The sequence below is a fragment of the Phragmites australis genome, chromosome 6 (assembly GCF_958298935.1).
Source record: "Phragmites australis chromosome 6, lpPhrAust1.1, whole genome shotgun sequence".
Lineage (NCBI taxonomy): Eukaryota > Viridiplantae > Streptophyta > Magnoliopsida > Poales > Poaceae > Phragmites > Phragmites australis.
The window spans coordinates 35,017,401-35,031,621 of NC_084926.1; the positions used below are offsets into that span (position 1 = coordinate 35,017,401).

Sequence of the window (14,221 nt, forward strand, 5' to 3'; positions counted from 1 at the left end):
AGACCCTGCCATGCAATGGCAGGGGGGCGTGGGTCCATTAAATGCACGGGTCCCGTCCCGTTTTTGCCTGCGCGCCTCGGGATAACGTCGCCAGAATCGAAGCGCTCGGCCTGCCACCCTGCCCTGGCAGGAGAACAAGACAGGGTGGGCGCACCGGGCACCTCTGAGGCTGTCCGGTGGGCCCTTTTCAGAGCACCCCGAAGCTTCCGCAGCGGCTGGTGGTCGAATGCACGCCGCCTTCCTCCACCGCCCCTGTCACTTCGCCAAAATGAAATGATTACGCCTTTCTCCGTGGCACCTGGGCATTCGCGTCCCCTCTTTCCCATTCAGGATATGTCGAGGTCGGCGCATCTATAAAAGGAAAGGATGGAGGACACCGAACAAAAAAAAAAAGAAGAAGAAGAGGAGAGTCAGTCGAAGAACAAGAAAACAACAGCCCCCGATCGCAAGACGATCAAGAGACCAGCTAGCTAGAACATAAGAGCCTCCAGCTCTTTGTAAACAGCTCTCCTTGGAGAACCAGATATATCCTTGAAGGATCCCCTTCAAGGATAGATATAACACTCATACAGGAGTAGGGTGTTACGCCCCCGCGTGGCCCGAACCTGTTCAAAAACCCGGTGTACCCGCAAGCCAGCGCATTTACTTCCGTTCCCGCTTTTTTCCCGTACAAGCTTTTCTAGGATCATCCCCCCGGCCGAATCTCTAAAGAGGGGTCTCTCGGGATCCCTGCGACAGGAGTTCACTCTCCGACAATGCTCCTGCCGATTCTTTGGATGAGTGCCTCCGGCTAGGGGAGACCACCATCGTTGAGAGCATGAGGTGGTTTGTTCGTGCCGTCGTCGAGGTGTTCGGCGATGAGTACCTCCGTGCTCTGAATGAGGAGGACACTGCTCGCTTGATTGCTATCAACAAGCAAAGAGGGTTCCCCGGGATGCTAGGAAGCATTGACTGCATGCATTGGAGGTGGAAGAACTATCCAACGACGTGGTCGGGTTCTACAACATGTTCCACTGTCATCAGGAAATAGCATAAAAATAGGAACATTATGCTATAACGATTGGAGATGGCCTTAGATCACTGATGCAACAGAGAAGCACTGATTCACTGAAGCAACAGATTTGTATTTTGTTGATATGCATTCACTGAAGAAACATATTTGTATTTTGTTGATATGCATTCACTGAAGAAACATATTTGTATTTTGTTGATATGCATTCACTGATGCATTCACTGAAGAAACATATTTGTATTTTGTTGATATGCATTCACTGATGCAACATGTGCATTAATTCAGAGTTCAGATTCACTGATGCAAAGCAATATCAGAGACTTGTATAAGATACAAGAGAGAGTCCATTAATTCAGCGTTCCACACCATTGGACAGATGGTTCCTGTGGAGTGACACATACATCATATTTGAGGCAACCCCTAATTCGGAATTAAGGTTCCTTTCATTTCATTTTCTACCTGCTGATATAATGTACTGCTTCCATCTAGTGCATCTAGGTATGTGAGGTTCTATTCAACACAGCTGATATAATGTGTAGCAAGTAAATAGGCAGCACAGAAAGAAATAAACAGCAAGAATACAGATTCACACTGGTTAATAATTATGTGTAATCACCAACTTTAAACAGATTGACAGTTGGAAAGCTCCCACATGCTAAAAAAACAGATAACGTACCGTGTCAGCCTCGGTCGTCCCACTCCTCCGAGTACGCGTGGACTTACCATAGTGCCCGCAGAACTTCTGCACCATAGCGTTGATGAACCTCCACCTCCCCTCCAGAGACTTCTTATTGCGGGTTGAAGCGAAGTTTTGTGCTCGTGAAAGAATGTCTCGATCCTCTGCCAAAAAGCCCCATACGCTCTGGTTGCTCCCCACTACGGGATCCATGCTCACATTCAGCCATGCCGACACAATGAGAAGGTCCTCCTGCATGCTGTAATTGCTTCCACGGCCACCCGCAGCTGCGACCTCTCCCAATGCCTCTAGGTGCTGCTCCTCTGCCACATGTCCAGGTGTCCCGATGATGCCTTCTTGGGTAGGGGGCACAACATCATCCCAACTCATGAGCTCATCGTCACCACAAAGGAACGAGGCGTACTCCATGGAGTCCCTGCAAACCATATAGAAGACAGCAATCAGATACAACACTATTTCAACAAACCTTATGTATATTTCTTGTTGATATAGTTTGTTTATGAGAGTAGGATACATATGCAGGCTACATTGAAATCTGATAAAAGCTACATTGAAACCTGATGAAAGGTGATAAAAGATACAACACCATTTCAACAAACAATGACAGCCTTTGTCTTGCCATTGCCCTGCGATGCAAAGTATCCCCTCTCGTGATAAAAGATGCCTATTGATAAAAAGGGAAACCTATAGCACACGCAAAACCTAAGAACAGCCACCTCGACTTGACAAATTCCCAACCACTTCATACACACCCTACGCAACTACAGCCTCCAGGAACGATCGGATTCAATGGACATACCATCATCCGAACACAGTAGCTGATCCGGGCTCCAGTCAGCGAGAACGACATCGTCGTTGTCAATGTCCTTTGAGCCCGACGCTTCCTCTTCCACTGCCACGCTTGTATTGTCGGTGTGACCAACATGGTTGGGCTGGCCACCGGCGCTTAGAGCATCTTCAACTTGGAACACGAGCTGCTCCAAGTCCCCCGCAATGGTGTCGACCTCCAGGAGGGCTCTATTGAGCTCCAAGGTAGCAGAGGTGCTCTCCGTACTCAAGTTGTCGTTGGCCACCTTCTTCAACGCGGCGGCCGTCTCCTGCACATGGTCCTGTAGTCGACACAAGAGCGGCTAGCGATGCGGCGTCCATCTACAAGCACAGGAGAGGGATGACTAAAGCGAGGAACTAAATTGAAGCTAAAATTGTACACTGGTTTACCAATTCATGCAGCATAAAAAATGCTATTAATAAGCTGTTTAGGCAATGCATGTGGAGGAGGCACTACCTAAAGCACCTATGAATCGCTGATGCAGCTATGACTACCAACAAAAATCTTCTGTAGTGATGCAGTAGAGAGTTCCATTTTTAGTGCTCTGCTTCGGATTCAGTGGCTGTTCAGTTTGGATTGCAACAGAGATGGCTAACATATTGCCAATGATCAAAGCATTTGTGGTAAATAGGCAGCTTTTTGTCACAGGTTTTCTATTAGTTTAATTCAAGTTTATTAGAATGGATAATCAGTAGGGTTCATACTAGAGTACACCAAAGTTATGGGTATTTAAACAACAGACAGTTTATTAGCTTTAAGAAGGCACTGAAGCATGCTTATCTCTACATGGCACATAGAAATCTAGAATTGGACTGGTGTGAATTAGGAGAAAACGTATCTAGTAGGGTGTATATATATTCTGATGCTTGCAAGACCATAATCAGTCAAGTTAAGCTGAAACAAAATGAGAAGGTCCACATCCTGCTGGAGTTAAATTTCATGGTAATCAAGCACACAAGCACTAGGTTACTTGTCCTAGTGTTGGTCACAATTTTCAACAGGTCTGCACACAAAACAACATGAAAAGTAATTTCATCTCCTGATAGCCATGACCTAAAAATTTATGCAGGGGCACAAGCTTTGCTGAATACAATCATGACAAGCAAAGAAACCAAACAATTCATTTCCAAATTTCAAGCATTTTAAGCTCGTTGCCACTGAAATTGTACAATCATGACACTCAAATTTGACAACATACTCAATTTCGACCAAGCAATGTAGGCGGTTGGGTGTGTACTGCTTCCACTCGGTTTCTATATGCACAAGATCCTCCACAAATACAAAGCATTTGCTACACTGCCGGCGACAAATACACGGGATGTGAACTTAATTTTTACCAAATGCCCTCCAAAGTCTCGCAGCAGTGATGGGGATCAGGTGAAACCAAGCAAGACCTCGACGAATACACGACACCTTCTTCTCTAATGGCGGCGACCAACCCCAGCTCGGCCCTTCCGCCACGCAAAGACATGGATCTAGGACATGGACTTTACCAGCAGCTTGGGGGAGGACCGAGGTGATGCTACTGCGGCCGAGCACACGAACGGTGGGGAAGCTTCGAGCACGGTCGCCGGATCTGCGTCGCCCCAGTCTTCACACGCGGGGGAGGATGCGTCGTATCCTGGGTCGCCGGATGCTCCTTGCTTCCGCCGGCCACCGAAGCCGCCCGTCTCGCCTCCTCAAGGGCTCACTAGCTCCCTTTCTGCCGCTCCGTGGGAGCAACCAACCCTACGCCAGTTTCCACGCGCACAGCGATGCGGACGCCGCATCCCTCCGCAAGTTTGCCGACGCCCAACTCCTCCCCGCATCCCTGTTCCTCTCGATACCGCCTCTATTGGAGAGCAAAACCAGAGTAAAAAACGGCATTGGTACGCGATACAGTGATGCGGTCTTTGATTGTTGTTTCTGTTAGAGACGACCTTAATGCTCTTCCATTGGCGAAACCTTATCCCCTGCCCTGTCCCGACCTCCTTTTAAACCTCACTTTATCCACTCGCTTTCCTCCCGCTCTCATGGCAGCTCTGCCACTGCCATGGCCTTCACCCCGTGCACTCTCCCCGTTTACCACCTCCACCTCCTCTTCCAGGCCACTTGCTCACCTCCGGCCGTTCCCTTCGGATGACTCGTTCCGCCGTTGTCACGCCAAGCACGCGACGTGCTCGACGTAATGCCTCAGAGAGACGGCACCCCTGTCGCCGAGCGCCCGGCCCCCAAGAACGGAGGATGGTGGAGCAGGCACAGAAGGCCATGGAGGAGAAGGGACAGGGTTGTGCTCTAAGAACGTGCAGAAAGGGAGTCCCAAGAGAAGGGATGGAAGGGAGGTCCAATGCGGACCGGGGAGAAAGAAGGGCGCAGGGAGGGTAAGCGCTGGACCAGAGGCGGAAACAGAATGCGGGCGAAGGAATCAGGAAATGCTGAGAATTCGGCAAGAGGTGACGGTAGGGGAAGAAGAAATGTGACTAAGAAGTCGAAGAGTCGGAAGGTTGGTGAGCACGGTGGCAACCTGAGAGTTGAGTTGGACATGTGCTTGAAGCGAGGAGATGTGATGGTGGCGATGGCGCTGTATGACTCCGTGGTCAAGGAAGGGATCAGGTTGGGGCAGCACCACTACAATGTGCTCCTTTACCTGTGTTCTTCTTCTGCCCTTGGTTTTGTTCAACCGGCAAAGAGTGGCAACACCAGTAGTGGCATTGCTAGTATTGGTCTTGCACGCAAACTTGATTCGTCACCCAGAAGCTCGGGAATTTTGGAGGAAGATGGTGTATCTGAAGGGCATGTTCAAGATCAGGAGGGGCTGAAGGCCGATTTGCTGCCTTCAGATGACTGGAAGGTGCAAGCAGTTAGCATACCAGTAGGTGATGAACTCAGAGAGTATGCTTGCACACGAGGGTTTGAAATATTCGAGAAGATGTGCTCAGAGAAAGAGAGAGTTCAAATGAGTGAGGCTGCTCTGACTGCAAAGGCTTGTATGGCCCATGGGCAGTGGTGGCATGACCTTTGAGATATTGAAACAAATGAAAGACCTGGGTGTAACACCAAAGTTGCGCTCATATGGTCTTGCTTTAACAGCATTTTGCAACAGCAGTAATGTTGAAAAAGCGTTTGAAGTGGAAGCGCATATGTTGGAATCTGGAATCACACCGGAAGAACCTGAGCTGGAGACGCTTCTCAGGGCTAGTGTGGTTAGCCGATGTGGAGACAAGGTTTATTATTTGCTGCATAAGTTTAGGACTACTGTCAGACAGGTATCTCCTACCACAGCTGAACTGTTTGAGGCTTGGTTTAGAGCCCAACAGCATCTAAAGTTGGGAAGAGAAAGTGGGATGCAGGTGCTATAGCAAAGGCTATTGAGAATAATGGAGGGGGCTGGCACGGGCTTGGTTGGTTAGGGAGAGGAAAATGGATTGGAACACGCTCATGTTGAAATATGTGCGATATAAATAGCATATATATACATATTCCTCTAAGAAGATAATAAAAACAGTAGATCAAATATAACAAAGACAAGAAAATGAAATACATGTCTTTTATACCATGAGCACTGAGAAGGTAAACCATAAATAAAATCTGAATTGAACTAGATGACATATTTATATGGCTCTCAGACTGATCATATCAGCTGGCTCCAGATCAATAAAGATCTGCTCCCAAGCTGACCACTAAATCATATCACTAATTAAGCTAGAACATGAGATCACACCTAGATGACAACCTTAATTTACAATTCTCTGTATTCCACAAATTCCTGGCTATAACAGCAAGTATATCTTTACTGAAAATCAGAATTCAGCACATAGCCAGCAACAAGCTCTTTACTGAAAATCAGAATTCAGCACATAGCCAGCAACTAGCCTTCTCAGAACTAATAAACAAAACTTTAAAACCTTTTTGCACAAGGGACAGAAAGTAATGTAGAATCTATTCCAAGCTGCTGAGTGCTAAGCAATCTCTACAATGTGCTGAATTCAGAAATACTTGCTACTCAAGTCCAGGAGTGAAAATTAATAAGCAGTGACAGATAACTCAAGCAAAATCAGCACACAGGAGATCAGACTCCTTCTAATCAAAATTGAAGGATCATATCACTGCTCATACAAATTGCAGACAGAGAATCAAGGTTGTATCTATTGTACTCAACATTCTAACTCAATTTCAATGAAATTCGTCATCACAGAGCAATTGTATCATGCATCTATCAGTTCAGATCAGTGAAATAGAGAACTCACAGTGAATATGCTGGAAAGGCTGGAGAGTGAGGCAAGGCACAGCACGAATGCTGCAGTCCCAGAAATCCAATCAACCGACTTTACTGTCGGATGGAGGGAAGTCGGAGATACAATACCTCAACCGCACCACCTCTACAGTGCGGGCGAACCTCGGCAGCGCAGCTCTGAGCACCAACAAGATACCTCCAGTGCTGCAAGAGCTTAGGCCAAAGCCTCAGTTGGAGTCCAAGCTCTCAACCCCGAAGCTCAAATCACAGAGAGGAAAAGAGGGGAAAACCCAAAGTGTGAGATGCCCACTGTGATCTAATCTCTGGAATCCAAGCCAAGACTCAGTAGAAAAATGGGAGAAAGGCGGCGAGCAACTCACGGCGCAGAGGAGCCCCTCCGAACCCTCCGCGAGCCCATCCCTATCCGGACCATCAGACGGCCAGCACACGCCCAGGATCCACAGCCGAGCTGCATCGCAAGAAGAACGGAGATGTGGTTCCAGCCGCCTCCCCCCGAAGGGGATTTTTCCTTTTTCTCCCCCTCATCTGTTCAGCCGACACCATTTAAGGCACACACACTTGGGCCCATCCAGATGATGGCCCAGCCACAGCAAAGATTCGGCCCAGAGATGCACAACCACATTGAAATTTCTAAAATAAATACAGCAGCTCAAACATCGACAAGAATGGTGTCTGCCTTGATTGTGGAGAGAAACTGGCTATTATTGATCTTGATCCAAAAAAAACAGAAGATTTCGCCACATTTGTGGCAAAATTAGCTATTAAGAGATAGAGGAACTCCAACTTTGAGAACTTCCAGGAGTTCTACCTCGGATCTGTATCATGTTGGTTTACTAGGTTACACATGAGTCAAACGTATGGGTTCAGCATGATACAGAACTGATTGAGGTTACACTAAACGTTTCCAAAACCACTGACTGGGGTGATTGGATGTATTGATTTTGAGTAAATTGTACGTGCTCAGAACATTATCCAATTATGAGATGACAAAAATGCCAGCAGTATATTAATTCTTCATATATGCTACAATGTCCCAGTCCTGCATTGCAGTAAATTTGTCAGCAAACTTGTTGATACATCATTATAACATTATCTTCATATCAAAAATAGTTTGACCCTTTGCTGATAACATTAGGACTTGTGTTAGGACTTTAATTGTGATCCTGATGCATCAGAAATAGCTCATAGCTGTTGTAAGGTTATATTTATGCTTATAATGTGGGAATTGATATCCACTTTGGAGATGTATGTCATGGTTCTTGGAGTCCCTGTTATACTTCAACTCTCATTAGGCATCTATTTAACTTTTGGACCCTGTTTTCCATGTTCAGAAATGGCTTGAAAAGTATGGGCCTTTTGAAGCAGTCGTGGATGCTGCCAATGTTGGCCTTTTTAGCGACAGACATATTTCCTTGAGTAAGGCATGTATATTGTGATAAACCTTTATTTTATTTTTAAAATTTTCTTTCTTCTAATTTTGAAAAATTCTCTATCTTTATTTTTAACTTATCCTTGTTTAACTGGATAGGTTAATGCTGTTGCTGATGCTATACAGCAAAGGTTTACGTCAAGAAAGTGGCCTTTGATAGTATTGCATAACAAGCATCTTGCTGGAGAGCTAATGAAAAAAACCTGGTAATCACAAGCTGGTAGAAAGCTGGAAGCAAGAAAATGGTATTTATTCAACCCCTACTGGCTCAAATGATGACTGGTAAGATTTTGAGATGCCTCTAGAAAGCTCTACAGCAACTACCCCTCTGCATATTCAAATTACCTTGAGGAAATTACGTAAAGGGTCACCAACTTGTTTCAGTGGTTCATGTAGGTCACCGAGGAACTCTTAAACTGTTGGTATGTAATATCTATACAAGTAATCCCCACTACCCTAATTATTATCTTTTAATCTCTATCTAGCTTTGTCACATCATCCTCAAATTTGGAGGACCCAATAATGCCATCTTAGTCTGGCCTTGTAATGAAATGAGGTGACACACTTATGTGTGTTCAGTGACAAAAAATGTACAGTTTAGGATTAGGAATTCAATAACCTATTTGAACCATCACAACAAGTTTGGTGGCCAGTGAATTCTACTCGATTAATTCCATTATTTCCCTTAAAAATATCGATTTCTATTGTTTATTTATTTTTAATTCTATATAGAACAGAAGGAACCTGTTTGTGATCAAATTGGTAAACCATGTATTCAGTATCTGTTTCTCCAGAATGGTTTTAACTACTTGCTTGACAATCCCCGCTTTTGCTTTGCTACGTTATTGCTATCCATGAATTGATCCTGATTGCATATGCTGCTCTGCTGCAGTAAATAATATTCCGTGCATGTAGTTCAGGTACTGGCTGTACCCTGTATCAGATGCAAATGCTTGATCATTACCAATGATGAAATGAGAGACCACACATTTCAGATATTGGAAAAGGATTTCTTCCCCAAGTGGAAGGAAAGGCATCAGGTGTGTATCATGTATTTGACAAAAGAGAAGTTTCTCATCTACAAAAATTGAAGCTAATTCTACCTTTTCTATATTCAACCACACTGCTGCATTACACAGTTGGGTGCTGATCTTGTGCAAATAGAAAGCTAATATTTTGGGCAAATAAAACATTTTCGTCTGAAAATTTAAACACGGTGAAGACAAATACGGACATGAATGAAATTATTTCAGGTGTACTGTGTTCATACATCACTAAGAAACTAGAAAGCCATCAAATAGTGTCTTCATTCTATATGTTTTGAAGAATATTTTAGATAGAAAAAGTACAATTGGCATGAGGTTTGAGGGCAAAACTGTACAGAACACTAGCACCTGATATTTTTCATAGGCACTATCTTGTTCCAAAATCATTGCTTGACTAACACAAACAGATATCATTAAATGACTTTTCCTTTGCTTGGTACATCTATATATCATTGCATATTTACAGAGAGCTTATTCACAGTGTCATTTTCAGTAACAGGTACACTTCAGTTATGAAGACAACAGTGTCACATTTCAAATGCCACCTCCTTGCTCAGTTGTAATTCAGGTTTGAATTTAGCGTGAAATAATATATCAGTTGTGGAATGTATCCGTGCCAATAGTCTTGACTAGTTGATCGAAAAACTAAGAGAAAATTTTGGTTGCTTAATTTCTTATTTGAATCTGTGCTAGTGATTAATTAGGTTATGTCTCGAAGATTGTCACTGGTGTATAAACTCAGATACTGAGATATTTAATGAACATTATGAATGATAAAGGATCTTGTTAAACACGGTTTGGAGGGCAGTATAGCTGTAGTATCTGCAGTTTTACTCTACAATAATCCTTAAATCAGAGGAAAAAAAAGAAAAAAAAAAGCCTATAAATTCTGTCATTAAATGAAAGAAAAAGAGAAATATAGCACCTCTCATTTTTGTAAGGCAATATCATTAAGTGTCAATTAGTAAGAGCTGTTACGGTTGTGTAGAAAATATAATCATAACTTAAACGGTATGTATTAGAGTTGTACAGAGAAAACAACTGTATTTTCAAATCAATTAGTGCAGTTGCGCAGGCTATTCAGCTAATTTTTAAAGTTTAGGTCCATGAGTCTTTTGTTCTTTATGTGGACAGATTTTATGATTGTTCCTTCTATTCTCTTTGAAATTCAGGAATCTGAGAAAGGTCATTGGCATATCCCTGTCTTGGAGGAAGGTTCGCTAGAGAGACAGAACCTACCTGGTTATGTGTTACACGGCGCAATTCACAGGCACAATAATATAATGAAGCTGGAGTTGGTCCAGAGCTTTGATGTGAATAAAACTCTTCACAGATTGATATCCTTGTAATTGACCCTTTTTTTTCTGAACATTCAGGTCAGTATCTCATCTACCATCTCTTCATCAGTCTACATAACTTACTAGTTTGGAATGGCTAACTTGACAGTTATGATGGGTAACATAATAAGAAAAAGAAAATTTGATATTAAGCTCCACGATGAGAAGTCCTGACCATGCTTTATAGATTCTCTCAAGTTACTAAATATGAGATTATAGATCTATCATGTTATCTGGTTTGATTTGGTTCTAAATTCTCTTAATAAAGCGATCTAGCTGATAAGCTGATTCCCTACTACTTGAAACAGGATCTCTTCTAACAGGACAGCATTTCCTGCTTTATCATTTTCCATTGTCCAAGATGACGAGAGGCTTCCCTACAGGATCAGGAAATGACCATAAGTTGTTGAGATTGTTCACATCCTTTTGACATGCATGGAAGAAAGAACAGGCCTTTGTCTTTTTGAACGAAAAAGAACGGGCCTTCCTAACACTCGGTTATTATGCGATTGTATCCTCTTGTACCCACCTCCCTTTCTTTTGATTATGTACAGTGAAAATCAATATGTTCTGATGAGAGGATGCATCATTCAGTAATTATTTTGGAGTCTCTCTATCTTCGGATTGCAAAATGGAATGCATGTTCACAGTTATCCGCAAGCATCTTTTGGTTGTTTCTGGCTTTCTGCAATGTCAAAATAATATGTGCACGATATAAGAAGGAAGCGAGAGGTCAAGGTTGCTTCTTTTCTGAAGAACAGGACCACGAAAAAAGAAAGTCAAAAAACGGACATAAAAAAGTATACAGTTCATGCTGGCAACTAATTCAACAAATCAGCAATCTGGCAGAGTTACCACTCTAACTTGCTATACCAGAGCTGAAGAACACAAACAGGAAGCAAGGCTAGCAAGCACAGATCAAGAGCCAATGGGAAGACAAGAACACTTCAAGAATCTCACTCCAAATGTTTCACCAAATATTGATAATTGATACTAGTACATCCTTGATAATGCAAGAATTGGCAAAGAATAGATAAAGGCATTGCTATTGGTCATGCCATAGAGAAGCTAGAGTTACACATGAAGAATCCAAGAAATCCTCTGCTATTACAAGATTTAACAGATCAACAGAGTCCCTACTCCATAGTGATCTAGTACCCATGCAGGGCAAGATGACGCTGGGAGCCGCTGCTCCTCTGGTAGGGATGGTGGCGGCGGCTGCGGCGTGGCGGAGACGTGCGAGACTCGGCGTCGGAGACCACCGGCGACGATGGGGTCGGCGTGCTTGGGCTGTAGTCCGGAGACGGCACGCGCCACGCGGGAGGCGTCAGGGGCGTGTAGTCCGGCGATGCGGCTCGCTGTCGCCGGGGAGGACTCAGAGGGGTGTAGTCTGGGCTCGACGGCGTGTAGTCTTCCGGGGATGAGGACCCGCGCGGAGGGCTCGACGGCGTGTAGTCTTCCGGGGATGAGGACCCGCGCGGAGGGCTCGACGGCGTGTAGTCCGGTGAGGCGGCACGACTCGGAGATGTCGACGGCGTGCAGTCCGGGGACGCGGCGCGGCTCGGAGGGATCGACGGCGCGCGCTCCGGCGACGCGGCGCGCGGAGGAGGACGCGCCACCACCAGGGGCGAGTAGTCCGGGGACGGCGAGTACCGCAAGCAGCAGCGGCAGCGCCCGGCGCCGCCGACGCCGAAGCCGTCAGCGAACGAGGTGGCGCGGGCCATCGTCGTCCGCGCCGTAGCAGCGGGATGGCGAGACGAAGAGGCGTGCCCTCCGGCGTCGAGGCTGAGGAGCAGCAGGCGCAAAGGTGGCGCGTCCGTGGCGGTGGGCGAAGAACTCGTGGAGTGGAGAACGCGCGATCGGAGTGGGGAAGAGGGATAGATATAGCCGCAGCGGCCGCGGCGTCGCGTGGGGGCCAAGGCAAGGCAACACAAGCTCGCGCCTCACTCTGAGTGGCTCCGCGACTCCGCGTGGATCCGTGGGAGCAGAGGGCTTCGCGTGCAGCCGACGTTGGGACAGCCAGGCGGTCACGCGGCTTCGGGATTTGGTTTGAATCCGACATGCTCCCGATTTTCCTTTCCTTTTTTGAGAGAATCCGAAATGCTTAGTTGATACTGCTTGGGTGGCCCGGCCGAGATACCAACGGTAACGTAAATAGAGAAAAATTGTTTGACGATCAAAAAATGTTTTTTCATTAATGCAATGAGCACAATTTAAAAAAAGAATCTTCGTAACAGGTGGCTACTGGAATGGTATGGTACCCGTGGCTTACGAACAAGGATGATACACAGCAGGGTCCTTCGAAGATGGAGTCCAATCAATTGTAGGTTCTCACTCCTGCAAAAATATTAGTACAGGTGGTTCAGAAATTCTGTACAGAATATTTTTTTAAATTGTGTGTAACAAAAAGGCTGTACAATCGAATTTGTACAAATAAATCTATATTGGACCGTCTGTACTAGTCGATAAGCGCATATGGCTCTCGGATGAAACCGTCTATACTATTTGATGTGTATAGGCAGCTTTCGGCTAGAGCTATCTGGACTATTTTATTATCACAAATAGCTCCGGTATGAAATCGTATGTACTAATCGATGTGTACAAACAACTCCAATCTTGTGTTGTCTAGACGATTCGATTAGTACACATATGAGAATTTTTTTACTAAAGCGTCCCACCACCTTGGAGTTGCTCCTCGTTATTTTCTTATAATTCGGAACCGTCTGTGATAATCTTTTCACAAACAGTTCTATAAAAGGTGTTCTACTAAATCTTTTTTTATAGTGTTTGTGAGTAAATTCATGAATTTTTTTTCCGAGGATAGTCCTATGATAACCAACTGCATCTTAAAAAAGAAGGGTACGTTTGATGTAAAACACAAATTTTGGCTTGAACAACATGGTTCCAATTTACTGTGCTGGCAAGGTAGAACCAAAATAGCAGTTGGAATATCTTTAAAACAGACAAATTAAAGTTCAGAAAAAAGGGGAATTTTTGTAACGTAAAAAAAAAAAGAAGAGAACCGCTCCTGAGCTCCTCTTTCAAAAAGTTTATGGATCTTAAAGCAAACTAAGTAACATAACCAAGGGGTAAATATGGTAAAAGAAAATCCAATGGAATCAAAATTGAGGTTCCATCTGTCGTAGATGCACAAGTTCATGACCTGTAGAAGTAGAACAAGACAATAATGGAGACACCCACGATGATCATCTCCACTCCACGGATGAAGGCGAGGCGAGCGCCAGTGACGTCGGCGCAGCACAGCAGTACCTCCGCGTCGACCGTCGAGCTCGAAGACGCCCTTGACGGCGAACGGGCATGAGTGGCCGAGCCTGCCGGATTCGAAGCAGTGCTGAAGCTAGAGCGAAATTGAGAGGGTGCAGGATCTTATTCATGCACAGTTTTATGTTTGATATCAGTTTGTGCAGTCTGCTGTGAGTGCTGGAGTATGAGCTGTGGGGTAGATAAAGGTAAAATTTTGAAGGTTAGTATTGATTTTTGATTTTTGTGTAGTGCATTCGTACCCTGCTCTCATGTACCTTCGCCTCTGGTTTGAAGCTCCGGTATCACAGATCCCATTAAAAATAGTCTCTAATAAAAACTCTAGGTTAGAGGTTCAGTTCTTAAAAAAACGACC

General features: G+C 44.8%; 1 protein-coding gene, 1 long non-coding RNA gene and 1 pseudogene across 2 annotated transcripts; 1 reads left to right on the top strand and 2 right to left on the bottom strand.

The window, feature by feature from the left end:
• Nucleotides 1-1,435: 1,435 nt before the first annotated feature.
• On the bottom strand, nt 1,436-7,298 carry LOC133922296 (uncharacterized). The gene is made up of 3 exons (XR_009910439.1): nt 6,765-7,298; nt 2,509-2,858; nt 1,436-2,124 (listed from the first exon to the last, which is right to left on the bottom strand). It is a non-coding gene; the product is annotated as an uncharacterized LOC133922296 (long non-coding RNA).
• On the top strand, nt 4,005-11,190 carry LOC133922295 (proteinaceous RNase P 1, chloroplastic/mitochondrial-like; annotated as a pseudogene).
• Nucleotides 11,191-11,735: 545 nt separating this feature from the next.
• Nucleotides 11,736-12,308, bottom strand: LOC133923165 (DNA-directed RNA polymerase II subunit RPB1-like). Its single transcript, XM_062368600.1, has one exon. It carries the CDS (start codon nt 12,306-12,308, stop codon nt 11,736-11,738), a length of 573 nt encoding a protein of 190 aa, XP_062224584.1.
• Between the last annotated feature and the right edge of the window lie 1,913 nt (nt 12,309-14,221).